Source organism: Symsagittifera roscoffensis, chromosome 4 (assembly GCF_963678635.1).
Source record: "Symsagittifera roscoffensis chromosome 4, txSymRosc1.1, whole genome shotgun sequence".
Classification (NCBI taxonomy): Eukaryota; Metazoa; Xenacoelomorpha; order Acoela; family Convolutidae; genus Symsagittifera; species Symsagittifera roscoffensis.
Window position 1 is genome coordinate 21,352,296 of NC_087065.1, and position 22,251 is coordinate 21,374,546.

Here is a 22,251-nt window from a genome sequence, read left to right on the forward strand (position 1 = left end):
TTTAAATCAAGACACTGCCAATTACACCAAGACACTGCCAATTAGGCAAAAAACGAACTCAAAAACACGACGAAATTTTGACAAAAATTCGATAGAAACACCTAAAAATCCGTCAATTCTGTTATTTTTCATTCTTAGGCAAAAAAATGAGTAAGTCAATCTCATCAGCTTCCTAAGAAACTAATTTGATCCCATTATTTCGAATTCTTTATATTGTATGTGAGGTTGTTATCACAGCAAGAACAATTGTAAAATTAGTTATGATAAGCTGGTTAATTTACGTCTTCAAAACACGATTTTTATCTTTTGGTACGGTTATGTTAAGCCTTTTCAAAAAATTTTATCTACTATTTGTAAAAATTTGAATCCCGCATCTTGAATAGTTCCAGAGAAAACGAACAAAACGTGAAAAAAAAGTTCGCATTTTTTTTCGTTAAAATCAAAAAGTTGCGTTTTCACTGTCCTGTGACTGTAGTTCAGTTAAGGCTATTTTCTTTTAAATTTTTTTGCAGTATTTTCATGCATAATTTAAGGAAGAGAAATTAATTATTCTAATAAGGTCTTATTATTTTGCGTTACTTGAACAGGAAAACAAACACTCAGACCGGCATAAACCATCCTTTTTTTGATTCTCGATACGTAAATGCAAAAAAATTAATTCTTCGAATGGTGTTTTAGGAATTCTTGTAACCTAACTGTTGATATCACTGGAAATTGGGCAAAACTTTAATTTCGGAATGTGTTATTTTTTTCAAAATTGTTATTTTTTTCAACGAAAATAAAAAATCACAAATTAGATGTAGCAAATTTTTTTGAAGAGTTCCGAAATGAAGTACTTTTCGTTTCGACGGTTGACAAGTTTTTAATGAATGAAAGCAACAATGGGGAAATATCACTTTAATTTGAAAAGGTAACCTTTGTTTGATTAATTTCAAAGACCAATTTCTGAAAACTTTTTTAAATTTATTTTTTTTTTCGAGTTTCATTTTGCAAAAAATTGCGGTCAGAGTAGTCTGTGCTTTGTGTAGCAACTACTCACTCTGTACTAATTTTTGTATGATGCAGTCAGGAAGCACTAAAATATCGAAGTGCCAATCTAAATTAAGCAGCAATTTGATATTGCAAAACTGAATGAGCAAAACAATGCAACCCCGGGTTGAAGTCACAGAGAAAAACTGTACTTCTGAAAATGTATCAGATATAGGCAAATGGTAACTTATCTCTGTTCAGACATAAATCAGAGAAAAAAACGTCATTACTGTAACAATACCGTTTTCATTCTGCTAATTTTTTGATCAGAATCAAATCAGAGGTTTTGTTCTGATATTTTTCCGATCAGAATCAAATCAGAGGTTTTGTTTTGATTTTTGTCTGATCGTAATAAAATCAAAACTTTTTTTGTTATCTCTAAAATCAGAAATCGAAAGAGAAATGATCAGAACAGCAACTTTTTGTATAAAAACTTTAAAAATTCTAGAAAAAAGTCTAGGCACAAACGTGATTTCAATAAAATTATTTGGTCGGGCTGATTTTATTGTGTACACTTACTGCGAGAGCAAGTGTCTTATAACCGCGAACTAAACTTAATTTGACGTAAAAAATTTCTCTGAAGTTTTTTTTGCAAGAAATTGATGTTGCTTTCCCAGGCCAAGCAGTCCTTGAAATCTTGAAAATCTTTGAGAAATCTAAAAATTTTGTTTTTGAAATTTTGGCAAGATTACGTCAGGAATCTTGAAGATTGGCATAAACCGTTAAAAAAGTTTTAAAAAACTTGAAGACCAAAAAAATTGCAAACATTTTTTTTACAAATTTTCCTCCAGTTTTTTAAAATCAAGGGATTGCGAGCGCTTAAAAACCAAAGGCTATCAAACTGTTAAAATTATAAATCAAAGTTTTTGAGTTAAAATTGAACCATATAATAAAAAAACTAAAAATCATCAGAATATACTTGAGTTTATGAATTTGAGTCTTGAGTTTGAGTCTTGAATTTTTCAGAAAAACTTATGATGATTTTTAATTCAAAAAACTTTGAGGCGATAAACTGAGGCACTAAAATTTGTCAAAATAATGAAGAGTTTGTCGTAAAAACTTTACAATGTTGATTTTTTTTTAAAAATTGACCAACTAATTCTTGCAAAACTTTTGATAATTCAATTTTTGATAAAAAGAACTTTGATTGGGGCAACATTTAGCTTCAGAAGTCTTCAAATCTGTAGCACTTGATAAATTTGAATCATAAATTTGTAAGCAGTATTCTGAATGTTAAATTTTTTGTTTGAGACAAATTTTCTCAAACAAAAAAATTTTCTCTATGTCGAAAAAATTCACTGTGAATTTTATGCTTATTTGAACAAGTAAAGCAATCGAGTAGAAATTTAAGGCATAAATGTAGTTATATAAGGAAATTAAAACTATATTAAACTTTTTTTGCTTTTTTATTTTTTGAAAATCTATGATAGAAAAAGTAGTTCTTGTTTACTGAAACCAGCTGTAATCGATTTATCCAGGCTACATTTTGCCTCTCTACCCTGCTGGCAGATATACACTGTGCCGAACTTTTTTTTTCACTGCGTCGGAACAGTCTGCGCAACAAGTTACCTCTGAACTTTGTGAAGTAAGCGATAATTTCAAATTCTAGTAATAACTGTTTTTGTTTTTTGGCAACTCACGTAAGCTATGAAACACTTTTTTGGCCAATTTGGCTTCTCACAATTTCTCACGAATCTTTAATCAACTGGTCTTACGTGCAGTGTTTTTCTGAGAAAACATGGAGTTTCATCGAGTTTTGAACAATCACGTTTTGTACGATATAATCACTGGTGTTTTTACTTTCTAAAAACTTTTTTGCTCTTGAATGAGCAAAAAACGGAAGCGAAAACTTCTAATTTTGCCTAAAATTGCCCTGTGAAACAAAAAGAGCAAAAATACATAACTTAGAGTTTGTGCTGAAAAATTCTGTCAAATTCATTTATACTCGGATAACATACCGTTAAGTCGATTTTTTTTCAATATTTGAAGCAAAGGTTGTCAGAAAATACAAATGGAAAAATTACAAAAGTGTTGGTTATTTTTTGTGCGTATAACACAAAAAAAAGTTATGCAATTACTCTTTTAAAACTTTTTTTGCTATCACGAGATCTTAAAAAAGATTTTTTCGGACCCAAAATTTACTTTTTTTCCGCTCCCTGCAAATCAACCGCAAACAGTAATTCACAATCACTAATTTTCTTGCGTTGCTCTACTTCATGCTTGTCTAAATGCCCTCTAAAAGGCTCAACCATTCTGACAGCACCTTCTAAAAAAGAAAAACAAACTATTTTTTTCTGTATACTTTTGCTGCATTTACAACCAGTTAACTCAATTAACAGGAAGATTGGATTGTGTGCTATAAGTGAAAGCTTTTTGGTGAAAAGTTGAGCAAAATATTTCTCTTTGATGAGTTATGGACTCTGAAAATATGAATGCATTGGTGTGAAAATATGAATGCATTGGGAATGCAATGAGGATTCTTTTCTTAGATTCCTGCTCTGGCTTGATTTTCGTGAAAAAAAAATCATTAAAAAAATCGTTAGCAAAAAAATGGAAGAGTTCTTTGGCCTCCGGCTTTTAATATGATAGATCACTCAACTCTCTCTGATGATGATTTGTGGTAGCTGATATACAGCCTCGTGAAGGGATGACGTGAGGGCGGGTTTATGAGGAGGGGGGATGATCTCATATGCGAAGCAGACAAAAAGGGGTTAAATTTGGCTAAACGAAAATAAATTTTAGCAAAAGTTTAAAAAAAATTGCGAAAAAAGTTAGAAAAATTATATTTAATCCATTTTAACCTGGCTTAATCGGGTATTTTTTTAAATTTTTAATGGCTGACAATGAAAGTTCATGATAATTGATGTTTATCCCTGAAATTTTAGTTTCCGGTTTTCTCGAATGCATCATACGAGAAAACGAATTATAATGGATTAAACGAATTATAAAAGTTTTCTCGACCATTTTGAGACTAATAAATTAAATTTCTGAGGGTTTTCTTGATGGTGCGAGAAGCAATTAACAAATCATTTTCAAAAACCTAATCAGCAATATTTTTATTTCGGCCAAATTGTTTTCCTAGATTTTCCCCAACTTCTGATAAGACCATGCCCTACTTAGCAGAAAATTTCTGCACCTTAGACAAACATTTTTACAATCAATTTCATTTTTCGTCAATCCAGGCACTTTTTCTTCTAAATTTTTCTCCAGAGGCACTTTCTCGACAAAATGATTAAAGTTATTGCGTTTTTAAATTAAAACCCAAAAAGACCCAAAAAGACAAAAAGTGGAAAATTGGTCTGTGTGGAGAAAATATGGTTCTAAGTAAGAAGAGCTGTAGGGTTTTTCATTGCTCGATTGCGGACAGACCTCATTAATCAATTTTGACGACTTTCGAAAAGAGATTAGAAAGTATTGACCTAATTAAAACCAAAAAGATAATGTTGCCCAAAAACGAGTTAGCAAAACTTGTTAATGCGGTTTCCTAGCTAAGCTCTTCAAGATCCAACGGTTGAACTGCAATGATAGATATTCAGTATAAGTGTATTTTGTTTATACAAACTTTACAAATGGCTGATTCAAATAAACAAATCTGATTTCTTAATTAACGACTATAAATTTGATTGCTTCTAAATATTATATTGTTGATTCAAATGAGGAGCAAAATCCACGCTAGCAGCTGAGGACTTCTTTTTCGCAGCTGTTGTCATTAGAACTGCAGCGCCTCGGCCCAGCCCCCTGGTTGCCGCTTGGGAGACGGGAGGGGGACCTGCTCGGCCCATTCTTCTCACCCGTCTGGAGGCCGGTATGGAGGTGGGTGTTGCCCCCCTCAAGTGGGGGTTGTGCTTGCCCTTGTATAGTTCTCGGAATGCCTTTTTGAAGCTGTCGATACATAAGGGATACAGGATTGGGTTGAGAAATGAGTTCATGTAGCCTGGGAATACAGTATAAGTGGATCAAGGGGCTCTTTTTCATTCCCTCCCCCCATTTTTTTTGAAAATCTAGATTGGAAAGCCATTTTAACGTTGTCATAATTCAACGAAATTGGCCTGGTGAACAAGATTTGTTCGTCATACCTTACAACGTAACATCACGCATTTGGCCCATAATATCACATAAAACTTATCAAAAAAGATTGAGATGTGGGGGGGTGTAGCTTGGAGTGCAAAAGAGCTGATTAATGTTATGACTTCAATCAATATATTGGAACAAATTGAGCGTCTAGTTAAATCAACAGCTGCAGTTTCGCCCATAGTTGGGGTTTTAATATCAAAAAATATATATTCAAAATTGACATTCAAAATCTACTATTGGGTATTAAAACAAACTTTCTCGGGGTTATAAGCGAAAAGACCAATTGCACCATTTTTTAAACATTATTATTGTTTTTGTTATAATCTCATCTAAATGGGCGAAATGGCAGCTGTTGGTTTAATTAGACGTTCAATCTGCTTCTGTTCCAAATCATTGATTGAATGCTAGCAGCCTTGATGTGACTGACCTAGCCAGACAGAGAGAGTGAAGAATGTGATGGAGAAGTCTGATTGGAAGATGGGGGCCTCAGTTGCATAGCCCATGTAGATGGTCATGTATGGCAGCCAGCAGATGGCAAACGCCAGAAGGATGAAAGCCAGCTGCTTCGCTGCCTTCACCTTCACACATAAACATACACGCAAGTTACAATAATGATCACATGTTGTTCAATTCCGTTTTCCTCTCTGTCTCGGTTCGGTTCGGTTCGATTCAGTTCGGATCGATTCAGTTCGGTAGCTGATCCCTCCCACACATGTCATTTTATAACGACTCGGCGATGGAGTTGTAGAAGTTAGGCCAGTAGAGAAAGCGAGACGCCTCTCCTCCCCCCCCCCCCCCCCCCCCCGTCAGGGGTTCGACCACCTGACCACTCAAAGAGTCCCCCTTTGGTACTATTTTAGAACATCCATTGTTGAATAGTTGAGCCTAAAGTAGTTAGGCGCCAATGTGTTCAAAAATTCGCTTGCTTTGGGAATACGCGGAAAATCAATTTGGTCGACCTACAAACTTTCGACAAAATTTTCGAAAAACTAGAAAACCCACATTTCCCTCTCTTGAGAAAAATCTAGATAACTACACAGATTATAGCCAGGGGCAGATTTAGGGGGGCGGGGGGAGCGGACGCCCCTCTTCAGGGATTCGACCCTCCGCCGACCCAAAGGGTCCGTCCCCCTTTGTACTATTTTGAGATGTCCATTTTTGGTGACGGACCCTAAAAATTTTCTAATTGGCGCCACTATATACTAATTTTGAAGGTGGATGCTAATTTTTCAAAAAATGCCTAAAAAGCCCTTTGTGGCCTGTTTTTTCAAATTTTTTGTTTGAGGCGCAGAAAATTTGGTCAAAACAGAGTCTTTGTAGTGCTTTGGGAGAGCCCGGAAAATCAATATGGTCGACTTAAGAAAAATCGACATAATTTTCGAACATTTTTTGAAAATCTGCCCGCCCCCCTTTGAGAAAATCTTAGATCCGCCCCTGATTATAGCCGTTCCCAAAAGCTACTCATATAATCTTCTTTTATAGAAACTGAATGACACCATATAAATTGTCTGGAAAGTGTTTTTGGATTATCGGGCTCAACTCGGTGTGCTTTTATACTTCATGCGAGTTAGCAACCTGATTCACTTGTTAATACTTTTCCGGAGTTCTCACCGACACTAAGCTTTGCCGAAATATTTTGTTAATCAAACTTAAGAAAGCATAAATCAGACAATTCATGATTTCTTGCGAGTCAAATTTTCTACAAAAAGGTGATCTTATACACATATGATATGCCTCACAATCAGTGTACTGAAAATATAAGTTCCCAATTCCACCAAGTAATACACCTGACTTGATGAGACGTATGTCAATCATCTAGGGTTGGCACACTGAGCAAACAGTCAATTGGCACCTGGCACTAAACTTACCTTTGCACCACTTACCCTTGCACCTGCAGGTTTAGTAGACGTGTTAACCGGTACCCCGCCTCACGTGGTACCTCGTAACAATTTACATGAAAATGTGGTAGCTAGACTATCAAATAATCTCAGCTAAAATGCTTAAAATTGTATAGAGAGGTTGGATTAATGAGCTTATGAATTAGGGTTCCAATTTACTAAGCAAGTAAGCTGCGGATTTACAGAGAGCAGCAAAGAGATAGCACATGTAGAAACATATTCAAACAAAGATTTTTTGTGTTTGTGTTCGCCATCGTCCTGAGCTTAAATTTGAAAAAATATTTCACCTGTGATCATTTTTCGTAAAGTTATGAGGGTTTAAAGATTGCCATTTTGGCCATTTTGACCAATTTGGGACAATTAACGCGCGATATAATTCGCGCTATTAACGCGTAAGCGGAGATTTAATCCGTCCTATAAACCGTTCCAAATTGGTTGAACGAAGCTAATTTGCCATAATTGAATTGTTACAAGGAGCGAAATCTATTTTTTTGTACTTTATATGGCGTGTGGGGGGATGATTTTTATCGAAAAATTTTCAAATTTTAGAAAAAAAGTTGTTCATTTTATTTTATTTTTGTTCATTTTTTATGTTGTTTATGTTATTAGTGCTCCATAAACGTTAAAAGGCAGTCGGAACTTTTAGGGCTTTGCCCTGATACGAGCAGTCTTGTATTATTTTAAAAACAGAGTGCCTTTGATTCTATTCTACTACACCCAATTTGGTGGACTAACTTCAAAATTTTTGCAAAGGCTCCTTGGGCGTCAATATACACTTAGCTTGAGGCAGAAACCCGCGCCAAAAAAAAACAAATTTTTTGCATGTCTTTTTTCAAAAAAATATAGTCTGCTGCGCGGAAACAAATCGCCCGCTGAAAAATTCTTTTTTTTCCCGAAAAATTGACTCTGAAAAATTCTTGTTTTCCCAAAAAATCGCTCCCTGAAAATAATTTTTTTACCCACTACTAATTAAAGATTTATGAGAATAGCAATAATAGAGGTTCAATTTCTGCGAGTTGTTAGAAAAATTTTATTATTATTTTTTTAAATTTCATTGATTGGAATCCAAATACCGAAAGCCACAATCTAAATCAATATTAAAAACTTCAAAATGATATTTGAAACAATTACTTTTTGCAGCTGGGAAGCTAAACTGATCAATGATGACATTTAGTAGAATGGTAACAGACCGCATTGAAAGCAGTATTTCGAGCCTTGCCAAAACAAACTCCAAAGCTGTGCTCTTACCTGACTTGACTGGTTGAAAACAAAGTATAAGTAATACAACCAGAAAAAAATATAATGCTATTTTTTGCAGAAACATTCTGCAAGTTTCAACTTAGCACCAATTTTTAAGCTGCGTACACTAAAACAAACGTACGAAAAAAATTTGGAGGAAGAAAAAACTTTTCGACCAAATTGAAAGAAAACCCGATCAATCATGTCAAAAGAGCTACTAAAATTAACTTCAAAGTTTTTGGTCTGTTTCACCTAATTTTTATCCTCCATGGTATCGTAAAAACACACGCTATCTACTATAAAAAAAACGATCAATATTCTCTCTCTGGTCCACACGCTGATGCCTGAAATAAAAATTTTAGGATTTTTGGCATAAAAGTTTGACAATAAGTAACTAAAAACTAGACGATTCTACATGACTTCAGTATTTTCTAGGAGAAAGACTTTTGCTATCAAAGTTGTTTTCATTATCTCCACTGACACGAAATTATAAATGAAACGACACCTCGATCTTATTATCAAACGTTATATTTTTTGATCTTTTGCTACAAAAAGTCCGTTATAATGAACTTTATTTTTAGAAAATTTCAATCGTACTACGCCTAGATACTGCTTACACTCGGAATATTTTCACGGAAAAACTATCTATCTATGAAAAATTATATCGAACTTAGAAACGAAATTTATTGCTTCTGTTCAGAACATTTTAGATGATCAAACAATCAAACAAATCATAATGTTGCTGCTTCGTAGTTTTTAGCAGATTTGCAAGAAATTGAAAAATTTGCTCTAACTACCTTACAACAGAAACTGTCATATCATCATAAAAGAACAAAAAAAAATCAGTCTCGGTTGTTTGTATAAAAATTTTAAGCGGGAAAACTTGTGCGGCTGCACTTATCGATTATTGCAAGCTCGTTCAAGTTTCGACTAAAAAGAATTGTTATTGAAAAGTACAATGTATGGGTATAAATCTTAAATTTTGCGACTGATCAGCGCCTTTTCAAACATTGTTATTCCGACGAAAACGGAAACCTTATGCTTGGTATAGTTTTTTTATTCAGTCAATTTTCGGCGACCAAAATAATAGTTTGTAACAAATAAAAATTTCAAACCCCATTGAAGATATTGAGTTCCTGAAATCAAACTTAAAAAGATATTTTACATCCGATTATTTTTTGCTATGTTTAAGAAGATCAAAAATTGCCAATTTGGCCATGCTCTGGACTATTTAACAGAAAGAATAAGATTACGCACTTTGAAGAAGAATTTATCCATTTTTTTGAAAGCGTAACGCGAATTATTTGTGCGTGGCGAATTATCCCGCTCAACAGAATTAATCAAAATTGAATTGTGAATAACGAATTGGTCCTATTAATTTTGTACGATTCGAACTTTCACACTTGATATTTGATATTGTCCAAAACTCATAGTTTTTTAATATTATTTGGAAAAGAGAAATTAGAAATTGACATGTCAAGTTTTCAGTTTAGACCGTTTATTTTATGGTAAAAATTTTGAAAAGGGGAACAGAATGCCATTGCAGAAAGTGAATTGACAGAAACTTTTTCTTCTTGAGTTGACAATCAAATTTGTTTTTCCCCTTGACTGTTTTGTATGTTCAAGTTGCTTTCAAAAAAGCATGTCAAACAAAACGATAAAACGACAAAAATTAGATGGCTGTGATGTAAAATGGAGGAAAAATAAAATTCTGGCAATTGGCAATTCAAGCTAACAAAGTGACAATATTAAAAAAGAAAAACTGAAACGTGGAAAGTATTAAAAAGTCATCAAAATTTGTTAATGACTAATGGCTGTAAAAAACGACACTAATTTTTCGGTCTTTAATTTTTCCCTAAAAAAAAACAAAAAACCCTAAAGAAGTTGAGAGGTTATGTTCTGCCATTATAGCAAATGAAGCGGCAAATTTGGCAAGGGTATGACTTTTATAGGTGTGTTAAACACGGCAAAAATTTCATTTCTTTTCTTGGATTGCGCTATGAAAAAGTTTTTGATCGTATTTTAAAGTGGATGCTTTAAAGAAAGCTTGTCAAGCAGAATCAAAAACTGTGATATTTAGAAAATGGTGATGAATTATGGAAACAAAATCATCTTATGGCAAATTACAATTCATGCTAGAAAGCTTAGGTTTTATTTTCATTGAATTAATTTGTGGTCAAAACGGGACACTCGGTAGTAAACAAGAAAAGTGTGAGTTAGTTTTGTACCTTTAAGAAATGTGGCTAAAAAAGCATTTTGAATAAAATAGAAAATTGGTATAACATTTAACTTATTGTAGTTTAACCCATCACGTGATTTGCACATTTTATTAAATAAAATTCTGCAACTAAAAATTAAACAACAAACACTTTGAAAAGCTTTCTTTCATTCTATTTCTTTTCTTTTTTTCAAATAAGTGAATATCAACCCCGATTAAAAGGAACATTTTGATTTACATACTAATAGTAAAACAAAGCTGATATAAACTTTTTTCGTGCATGAATTCTTCATCATAAATTTTAAAGTTTGCGCCTTAAGTTTTAAAGTATTTTGATAACCCTAAAAAAGGTCAGGTTGATCATGCATCTTATTCCATTGAAGTTTTTTCAGCCGTTATTTAGAACCCAAAAAAAAAAACAGAAAACAAAGTTTTTTCGAAAGTTTTCTAGTTTCAACTGAACTTTGCTGACATTGAACTCAAGCATGATGACATCCAGTCGAACTCTGCAGCAGGTTTTAAGTTACTTTAGCTATATTTTTACTTTTGTTATTTTCACTTATTTTAACTGCCCTTTCTTAAAAAATTAACGAGAGGAAAGTCAAAAGCCGATAAATTTAGTGAATTAATCATTTTCGGCGTTTTTATTTTTGCTGGATTTTCTTGTGAGTTTTTCGAGACCTTGTTTGACAAAGAAAAGTTAAATGAAGACTCTAAAAGATTGTTTTCGTGTAGTAAAATTAGATTTTCTACGGTTTAATAAATAACCTCGTTTTTATCGAAAAAACTTTACTAGCTCGCCTATTGTGCTCGAAATTAGACAAAAAAAGCAAAAGATTTTCAAACCGGTTTTTCGTAATACAAAAGTTTGCAAAATTTTTGTAATTACGTTCCAATAACGAAGATTCGAAGGCCTTTAATATGATAAATCGCTATATCCATTCCAATGATTATTTGTGATACCTGATTTTGCGTGAGAAAAATGTTTCAAAATTAGAAAAAATTGAGCACACCTGAAGACAAATTCCTCCCCACTCCTCAGTGTCTAACAAAACCTGTTCAGGTTTTCAAAATTCTGGTCACAATTGAAGTTTTGAAAACGCAGCCAGTTTTCAGAGAAATGAGCCGCTGCTAAAAAGAGAAAAGCATGATCTGTAAGTGCAGATGAAATGAAGTTATCCACCAAAGATATGACAATTCATTCCATAGACAATTTAGCTGTTATTTTATTTGTTTGATCACCATATCATAAGAAATAGAAAGATTGTGCATTTACACGGTTAGTCTTACCATACCTGGCCCATTTTCGCCAGAGACTGGGCAAACTAAAAGGTATCAACAGAACAATTGATGATGAGTAGCAATATAGATGACAATAACATAGAGTGATTGAGTCTCTAACCGCAATTAACAGTCGAGAGGTGAGTATGTTTTATCACATAAAATGATTGCAATTTTCTAGAATGATCTAAACTGATGCTGTGGTTTGAAATTGATCTTATGATTTTTGCCAAAAATTATCCTAAACATGATTAAACAGCGATCTGAAGAAAAAATTGAAGTCTTCGAAGACTTCGAATGTGATTTCAGCACCCCGTGCAACTTTGATATAAAAAAAGCAGTCGAATAAACCCAATTATTTTTATGCCATTATGGTCATCTGAGAAATGAGCACGATTACCGAGCTAAGAAGTTTATAGCCGCTTTTACCACCAACACCTTGATCCCCTTTTTATTCTGTTGCTAAACTTTCAAATTGTAATATGAATTTTTTTACTTTCTACTTCTATGAATGTTTTATCTAAAAATAACTATTGTGCCATTTTTAAAGGGTATCTTGTCTACAAAGTATCAATCAAGATAATTAAAACTAATCTATCAGAAATAAATTTATGGCCCATTATAAGAATGAAGAGCCTACCTCTCTTTGCTGTTCTGTCGATCGTTTTCTTCTGATCATGTTGATATTTGTACTGATGCGCCTCTGCACTTTAGACAACGTCGAAGCCCCATTTTTTGCCAACTCTCCTGACCCCGACCTCTTTTTCCCGTTGGTCTCCTCGGACGAACCACTTGGTTCAATCGCTGTTGGCGGCTTGTCGCTTATCCGAACACCCGTGTTCGGACTTGGACTCGTTTTAGTCGTAACCCTACCTTTCGGGTCGTCAGCATCGGCTCCTCCGTCGTCGATTTCGTAAATCGTCGCTTCTCTTGTTAACTTTGGCGGTGTTTGTCGTATCCTCGGCGACTTCGGATTAATCGAGGATGACACATCGTTTCGCGAGTAGCTACTCGTAGACGTGTGTCGCTTTTTGCTCTTTTGAGTTCGCTGGTGTATGACGATAAATATTCGTAGGTAGACAATACACATGGTGCAGAAAGGTAGTATGAAACTTAAGAGCAGGCTGACAACTTTGAAGTTCATCTCGGTGGCGAATTCGACGTCACACTTATCGGGTGGTATGGTTCGGACCCCTTAATGTTGAAGAAATAAACAGGATGACCATAAAGTCGCGGATAATCAAGTTTGATACATTTCACGGAAATATATTATTTGTCAATTTTTTTATGAAGAGAATACCATCCCGTTACGAAATTATCGAATAACGCTGCAATTTTTTGTTGCCGCGGTTAACTTAACAAACTATGGAGCGGAGTGAAAAAACTGCCGGGAGCGCATCATAATTGATATTTGGAAAAGAACTATTGTAAAAGTTTAATGTTTTGTTTTGGAAGGCAGCAAAAAATGTGGTCGTTTTTTTTTATTAAAAAAGTTTTGTTTTTGTCCAATTTTATTCTACATTTATAACATTGACTCAAATTTCACTATATATTCACACACACATTTTTTTCTTTTTTTTTTAAATTTCTTCATGAAATATTTTGTGACCTTGATTGAATATGTGGTGCCAGAGAAGAATAGGCGGGGTGTAGATGCTGGAGAGTGTCCAGATGAGAGCGATGGCTGCCAGGAAGTTCCGGTAGTTCCTGTACTGTCTGTAGGAGAGAGCGTGGGCTATGGAGAAGTACCTGTCCAGACTCATGGCCATCAGGTTCAGGATGGAGGAACAGGTGGCAAAGTAGTCCAGAGACAGCCACAGCTGGCACACCTGGAAAGCACAAGGAGTCACAAAAGCATCTGCTATAAAGGCTGCTCATACATGACAACATAAAATAACAACACTGCTCCTATCAAGGCGAAGCTTGATTGTCCCGACTGCCCTTTAAAATCTATGGAGCAGTGTTCGTTTTGAAAAATTGAAAAAATCAAATCAAATTAAAAACATATAATTTATAATGAGTTTTTGTTGAAAATCATCCCCCTCACGCTACAGAAAGTATAAAGTGATACATTTGGCATGAAGCAAGTTATTAAATATACCGAATAGGATATCTAAATTCGGAACAATTTATAGGAGAGATTAAATCTCCACTGATGGGTTAAAGGCCTTAAGTTGCACTAAATTGTCCCAAATTGGCAATATTCAAACCCCCATAGCTTAACAAAAAGTAATGATATGTGAAATATGTTTTTAAATTTGAACTCAAGACAACACGTTTCTGGTGATAAAAAAATTCTGTCAGAAGTTGCTACTTGAAGAATCGAAATTGGTCTGGAGAAAAAACCACCCCGAGCACAAACATTCCGTCAACCGACCATAGTTTCAAGAAATAACAATCGATTATGTTGTCAATTTTTGACTTTCCCACTGAAATTGTAAAAAATCCATTTTGATCAATTAATAATCGATTAAAATCTCTTGTTTTCAATATGAAAGCATGCTCAGTTTAATTAACATTCTAATCAATTATAATAGATTAATATTGAAGATATGTTTTCAAGCAGCTATAAATAATTATAATCGATTATAATTTCGCTTTTGAAAACAGAATTTCGAAAAAGCAAAATTTTCGATACTCACCTGTCAAATTGTCAAAGATTGAAAATGCATACGGTTGGCTTTGGATATAAATTAGCCTGTATTTAGCATGAGTCATAACCAACTAAAAATTTTTGCCCCAGTTTGAAAATCAAGTATCCCGATAAATTAAAGTCAATGTCTTTAATCTTCCTCAGAAAATGAAATTAACCCCCCTCCCCCCAGTCTCATTGTCCCCAGTCTCATTGTCCCCCCAGTCTCAATGTCCCGTATGCATTTGTCAAAGATTGAAAATGCATACGGTTGGCTTTGGATATAAATTAGCCTGTATTTAGCATGAGTCATAACCAACTAAATATTTTTGCCCCAGTTTGAAAATCAAGTATCCCGATAAATTAAAGTCAATGTCTTTAATCTTCCTCAGAAAATGAAATTAACCCCCCTCCCCCCAGTCTCATTGTCCCTCCTCTGATTCTCAGTCTGATTGATCAGTCTCATTGTCAGTCCGATTGCACTTTCTTCGAATTTCAGAACAAGATTATTACCTAAATGACGCTTCAGGGGCTATGTAAGGTTTCAAGGTGTTATTAGTTTTTAGTAATTTTGTGCTTTCTTTCATTTCTATACGCAAAAATTAGGAATTAATGAGCTTCTATGCTTTTGGTTTTGGGTTTCAACCAGATAAGTTTAATTAATTTAATTATGTTTTCGCGCAGGATATTATTTGTTTGAACCGCCCCCCCCCCCACCAATCGAGTTAGGGGGATAGGGGGAGATAATACGAATTTTTCAATAGATAACTTAGAATACAATTTATGTCAACTATATAACAAATTCAATTATCGAAAAATACTAAAAACATCAATTTACCTAAAATTGTAAGTGCATAAAAAACAAATTCTGATAAAAAAATTTCAAAGTATTTACATTTTGCGAGAAATTCATTTTTTAAACAGAATTCATTTTCATAATCAATTCATGCGTGGGAGGTCATTTTACGTAGGTCACTAAGGGGGAGATTTTACGGTTGATCCGAAAAATATGTTATGCACCAGTGCGACGGTGTTTTATTGCTAACATTAGAAAATGGAAAAAAGTTGCTGTTCCAAATATCGAAGAAAGTAAAGAATATGTGTGCTCGGGGTGGTTTTTTTTTATTCAGACCAATTCTCAAAATTTCTTCCAACGGAAAATTGATCCATGGATCCTCCTGGTTGTAAATGGGGCGCGCTCACGAATTGTATATACTGCCTTTAAGTATGCTGTAGAACGCTCATTATTCGACTAACGTGACCATAAGAGGGATGTGATACTTTGATGCTTAAAGTTAAACGCGCATTTTTTACGCGTGGTCAAACATCGCGCACCAAAAAAGGGTTCCAAATTGAATTGAGACAGGCTAACTAGTTTTAATAAGTCACGATTCGGCACTTTTCCAAACCACTTTTGAATTTTGGCTCTTTTTCCGGCTATTTTCCAGTTCCCCCCTTTCAAATTCAAATTTGAAAAGCTTATTTAACCTTGTCATAATGCAATGAAATTGGGCAAGGTGAACAAATCGACAACTGTGAACAAATTTGTTCTTCATACATTACAGCGTAACATCACGCATTTAGCCGTAATAACACGTAAAACAAACTTAAAACTGGGTATTTTGAAATGAGGGGAACTGGAAAAGAGCCGTTTTCCCTTTTCCCGCCACCTGCAAATTTATACAAATAAACGTTGTTGATCACATTGTCCGATTGTATCGACAAGTGATATGCAGACTACTTAAGCTTTGGCAAACATATTTGGTCTTCATTAATAACCTCGTAAACCATTCGTTACACCAAAAACTGAATTGATGCTCGTGTGAGATGGGAAAAAGAAAAAAGCCTTAATTTTTTCAGATATTCAATATATGAAAGTCTATTTAGAATATTTATCAATTTTTTAAATGCATCAAAACGTATAAGCTTGAACAGATGAACAAATTTTCACAATTTTCCTACATACAAAATGCTTTGCAAACAGTTTTTCAACAGCTTTATTTTGTAATTTTGCGAGGTCCTGGAAAACTGGAAAGAGCCCACGAATCTTAATATTCAGCTTAAAAATCAAAGTTTTACAATATTTCAAGAACCATAAACCATTTGAGACCAGTTTATGAACAGTCGGAACATTCAGGGTTTTGGCCTGATACGATTAGTCTTATTTAAGTTATATTACTCATTTAGTTGTTTTCCCTCGTAAGCCAATTTGTTTTATCACTTTTTAGTTTATAAGATTGTAATTTGAGCTTTTTATCTTTTATGTGTTCGCCTCTAATTTTTTGCGATCATGCGTACAATTTCGTTTTAAATTTCATCCAATTTCATCAAAGATTTTAGATGTGTCCTAAAATTGAGAACAAGACTGCTGGTATCAGGGCGAAACTTTGAATACTCCGACTCCGTTATAGTTACTATGGAGTAATTCAAAACAAAATTAATTGTGAAAATTTCAAAAAAAAAACTTTTTGATTGTTGTTTTTGAAAATCATCCCTCCAAACGCTATGTAAAATACAAAGTGACACATGAAGCAAAGTATTAAATAGACCAAGGAGCATTGTTATGATTTCTAATACGGATTCAATCTCTGGCGCGTTAAAAGCGCTTAATATATCTCGCGTTAATTGTCCCAACTTGGCCACATTGACACTTCTTAAACCTTCAAAACTTAAGAAAACTAAACACAAACTAAATTTGTTTTTCAATTTGAGCTTAGAACAACAAAACCTTTCAAATGATAAAGAAAAAATTCTGTCGAAATGCTAGATAAAAAAGTCTAAATCTGTCTGGAGAAAAAAAATCACCCCGAACACAAATATTTGGTCGCTTTCTTTAAAATTTGAATAAATTACGTGCATATCAATCCCGCCAAAAAATGCAAAATTGCTATTTCGAAATGAAACAATTTAGAATTCACAAAGCAACGCAAAAATAAAACACTGGATGTTTATGTGATCTTTTAAAGAGTTTTTAATCAAATAGACACCATCTTGTTGAACAATTTAATATGAATGTGTTTTGAAACAATTAATCTAGTGAAATCGTATATAGCAAAATGTCTCTGTTGTCGATGATACTATCCCAGACTGAAAAAAAAATCAGAATTTAAGTATTGTTTTTTCAAAATTGAAAGACTGGTGAACTTAAAAAAATTGATAAATCCGAATTTTAGTTGTGTCTAAAAGTGTGACAAAAGATAAAAATTTATTTTTGATGAATGCTTTCAAATACTTTGGTGTTTGTTCAGATATCTATTGCCAACTCAAACAACACAATTTCTTTGTGAAAAGCAATTAGGGTAAAATTTTCCAGCCTTCTGTATCATACAAGAGACCAATTCAACCAAAAAAACTTAAAAGCATTTCTATCAGAGGCGGATTCAGGGGAGGGCGAAATCACCCTTCCTTCTACGAATTCGACACCCTCGCCAACCAAAGGGCCCCTTTGTTATTATTTCGTGACACTGAATTTCATCTAAGCAACAACCGAATTAAATTTTTCGAAAAGCGCATCTGGCGCCAATATTTACTAATTTTGAAGGGGAGCGCGTGCCGAAAAAACGCAACTTTGTGGTCAAAATTTTCTAAAAACGGCCTAAAAACATCTTTTTTGGGGTATTGATTTTTTTATAAGTTGCATGCGGCGCGGCCATTTTCATCAAATAGAATCTTTATGATGACTTGGGAGGAGAGCTCAGAAAATGAATTTGATCTAAAAAATGGAAAAATTTTTTTTACATTTATTTAAATTCCGCCCCTTCGATAAAACCTTAGATCCGCTCCTGGGACGTAGCAATTGTACCTACGCTATAAACATTTTCCATTTTCAGGCACAAGTTTAAGAGTACTCTGAATTTTCAGATTCGAAAATAATTTATTATATAAGTATAAATCGCGCTAAAATTAACAGCCTTGATTCTAATATTTTTAGGTTTAGATTAAAGTACTCAGTTTGATCGCGGGTTGACCAAAAAGTTCTTATCTTACAACTTTTTTCAAAATGCATTTCAAGCTATATGCATTTCCATCACGGGCGGACTTAGAGGGGGGATGCAGATGTTCCCCCCTCCCTCCTCTTTAGGGATTCGACATCCTCGCCAATCAAAGGGTCCGCATTTTGGTATTACTTTATGACACTCAATTTGGGCTGACGAACTCCAAAATCTTCAAAAAATGCCTTAATGCCAATATATACTAATTTTGAAGGGCAGTGCTTGCAAAAAAACGCAATTTTGAGGTCAGTACTTTCCAAAACGTTCCCAAAAACGGCAATTTCGACCTGTTTCTTCAAAAAACTCCCTCCGGTTGTCAAAAAGGGTTTTTGTAGCGTTACAGAAGCACTTGGAAAAAAACTTTATATAAAAAAGTTAGCATTACGGTTGCGCTCGGAAAAAAAACATTACGGGAGCGCTCGGAAAAATAGTTGACCTAAAAAAAGTTTTCAAAAATTTTAAAAACGGGCCCACTCCCCTCGAAAAAATTCTAGATAAATTCGTGTCTTTTATCATGCATATGCGAAACTTTTAAATAACTAACTGTCACAAAGATTTATACATAAAAGAGCAAACCATTTGCCAGGCGTGCACTTAACTTGAAGACCAATTACATAAAAAAGGTGCCCTACAATTTACAAAGAACCAATTTTACGCCGTGCATTTTGCTGCTTAGCATTTTGCTGTTAGGTAAGGTCACACCAAATTAAGGTTGTATGAACTACATATCTTAACTTCTATCACATCTTAGTTAACCCTCTGATCAACGCACCGCACCTATCACATTAAAAAGTTTAGTTCATCTCAGTTAAACTTGTTTTTATAAAGTTTCCTAAATCGCCTAAGAATCTATTTCTGATTAGATGTCTCACTGAACAAACAAAATTTAAAAGAAAGGCCGGGCTAATTTATAAAAACTTGTGTTTCTGATTAAAACAAAAATTATTGAAACAAAAATTTGACAGTCAGTTTATGCTGTACTTAAGTCATAAGAAAACGCAGAAACTCAAATAAAACTAGGATCGAGTCTTTTTTCGATTTGACAGGTTCACCTAAGAATAACCCAATTCTTATCGCGTCCGTCCACGATTTTTGTTTCAAGCAAAAAATAATTTTACGGAACACTGGATTCGCTCAAAATACAAAAACGCTAACGTCAAGCATCTGCCATTACAGAAAAATAAAAGTTCGAGATGCGTGGTGAGCACAATCATGCCATTTCAGCGCGAAAATCAGATCTTCGAAATGTCATCAACCATTTGAAAGAGCTCTGCAAAAAGTTCACACAGACTGTTGCAGTTGTCAATGCAGTTTTGCGGGGGACCTTCATCGGGTTGTTTTTTCCAACTCCTACAGTGTTTTAAGAAAAAATCAATGAACTGGCTCAGCAAGTAACCTACAAAACAAACAATAATTTGGCGTTGCCCTTATGAATGCTGCCTTCGCTTGCAATTGAAAAAAAAATGGCGAGACTTAAGATATAATCTTTCAAAAATTCAGAACGTATGCAAAATAAACTAATACGAACGCAAAATTTTAAGTTCAATTGACGAGCCGCGTCTCTACTTTGGCGCTAAGTGTTTAAAAAGCAAGGTGCCAAACACGAAGTTCCCGTCCCACACTTCCGTTGAAACCAGCAAGATGCGGCTATGAGAGGGATTGCTACAACAACATATGCTGACAAAAAATAGCGAGTTTGCATCCAAAATTTGTCCAATAAAGCTTATCCTAATATGAGCATCTTGCTTCCGTACAATAGCTAAATATTTTCGACAATCGAATGGCCATAAATGACTTTCTACAAACACAAAAATACTCTGTACTTTTTCAAAGCATTTTCTAGTTTATGTTAAAACAGTAAGTTTTGTTTCATCTTTCTTTGACGCATTCGTTTTTAAATTTAAAATTTTTTATCCTATTTAAAACTTTGATAGCATTTTTTGAAAAGACCTCTCCTTACAGATTCCCGGAAAAAGGAACGTGACTTGCGAATTAGTAATTTAGTCCCAAGGCAATTGTAACTTTTTCGAGATTCACTAGGGGTTGAGACCAGGTTGGGACTAGGGGCTGGCAAACTCTTTAGCTTTGCGTTTATGTGCAAACATTAAAAAAAACCGCTGAACACAGCGATTGGTTTTGGCTACAGGTTTAGGCTCAGGAATGATTCCAAAAATGAATGATTTTTAGCTTTTTGGCATTAATGGATTTTTTTCATTTTTCTGTTCTTACTAAAAGTGTGTGGAAAACCACGTCTTTTTAAGTCAAAGAAAATTTGTTTTTTTTAGGGTCATTGGAGATTCGTTGAAAAACTGCTTGTTTTTGTCTGCATCATTTTAACAGTCCGAATTGTTGGCAAAGTCAATTTTGTTCCAACTTCACGCTAATTAAGTAGCGCAAAACTACCCGGGTTCAAATGGCAGAAATTTTTCTCGCTGAATTCTTTGATGTTTATTGAAGTCCCATTTGAAGTAAGTTCTCTATTCATTTTGGATGTAAACGGAGTTAAGTTGTAGAAATAGCTTTAAAATTTGGCTATTTTAACTTGCTAATGTAACAAAAATAGGTAATGAAATTGTATGTATGGTGTTAAGTTATTTAGTAATAACAAGGTGGGAAACGATATAAAGATACTGGTCTTTTTTCTCATTCAAGTTGCTATACTAATACCACTGAGATTTGGCTTTAAATTAAATGATCAAGTCTTCCAATTTTTAAGAAGTAACATTTTAGTTCCCAATGATCTAGAAAAAACTTCCGAACAATCGCATTGAAGCAATTTTTTCTTGCTTTTCGCAAACAATTACGCGAACAATTTTTATGTGTATCCGGAAAACATATTTTTGTGTGGTTTTTTAAAGATATTACGAACCTAATATTTTGCCTGACCCTGCTGTGGTGTCCCATTCTATATTTTATTTCCGAAAAGGGGTCTCACTAGATCAGCTGAACAGCTCATATGATGATGTAAGTTTTTAAATGGTTTTGAAATAAGGACTATTGTGATACGTACATCTGAAATAAAGTGTTCTTTTCTATGTTCAGAAATTAGAAAAGGTCAGAAAAAGCTGACGAGAGTACTAAATTTCGATATTTAGTTAGCACTCCTGGTGACTTTGATAGTCTGGACATTATACACTCTTGACATAAAACCGGTCACCTACCGGTCGAGGGTATAACAACCGGGCTCAGATGATGGTAAAGAAAAACAGTAATTTGTTTGGTTGATTCAGATAAATGTAATGCTTAAAGAGTTTGCGTACAGGTAGTCCTAAGTTCCAGGTGTTGTCGTTGAGCACGAAGTAGTAGGAGGCCACTGGCATCACAAATGCCCCTATGATCAGATCGGCACAAGCCAGACTCCCGATGAACAAGTTGGACGGGGAGTGGAGGCTCTTGTTACGCACCAGCTGAAACAAAAAAGGTGCTACTAGGTCGCTTTCGGTGTCACAAGTCGATTTCGAAGGTCCGAATGACCGTAATGCCTATTTTTTAAACTATTTTTGAAAGCATTTTGGTCTTGAATCTATGGAAAGGTGTTGGAATATTTCATTCAATTCCTCTAAAGCATTCATCTAATAGATTTTGACGATTTCACCACGCCATCCCATTTTGTACAATTTCATGACTTTTTCAGTCAGATCTTATGTTTTTAAGATACCCATGTAACAATTGGTCACTAAATTTGGGGGATGCGGTGCTAGCAAAAACGACATTGGTTATAACCTTCCAAATATTTTGACGCGGCGTTGAGAGTTTGACCGCAACATCAGTTTTTGCTGATTCAGAGGGCTCAAAACAGATTTATTTGATTTAAAAATTTTTGAAAATGTTGAAGGGTTTTTGAAACTCTGGTTTCCACCCCCTCTAAAATCCAACTGATTAGAGGCG

General features: G+C 34.4%; 1 protein-coding gene across 10 annotated transcripts in view; it reads right to left on the reverse strand.

Moving 5' to 3' along the window:
* Window positions 1-4,594: 4,594 nt before the first annotated feature.
* LOC134843523 (5-hydroxytryptamine receptor 1D-like) overlaps window positions 4,595-22,251 on the reverse strand; it is a 52,916-nt gene continuing 35,259 nt past the window's right edge. For 7 of the 10 annotated variants that reach the window (XM_063859625.1, XM_063859619.1, XM_063859620.1 and 4 more), the window contains 7 exons: window positions 21,624-21,770; window positions 13,349-13,568; window positions 12,380-12,933; window positions 11,754-11,783; window positions 10,469-10,483; window positions 5,531-5,681; window positions 4,595-4,963 (listed from right to left, as the gene is read on the reverse strand). In XM_063859625.1, the coding sequence (XP_063715695.1) occupies window positions 4,659-4,963; window positions 5,531-5,681; window positions 10,469-10,483; window positions 11,754-11,783; window positions 12,380-12,933; window positions 13,349-13,568; window positions 21,624-21,770 (1,422 nt within the window). In that variant the 3' untranslated portion in view covers window positions 4,595-4,658. The remainder of the gene's footprint in view (window positions 4,964-5,530; window positions 5,682-10,468; window positions 10,484-11,753; window positions 11,784-12,379; window positions 12,934-13,348; window positions 13,569-21,623; window positions 21,771-22,251) is intronic. The other 3 variants (XM_063859624.1, XM_063859623.1, XM_063859626.1) reach the window with 3 other exon arrangements.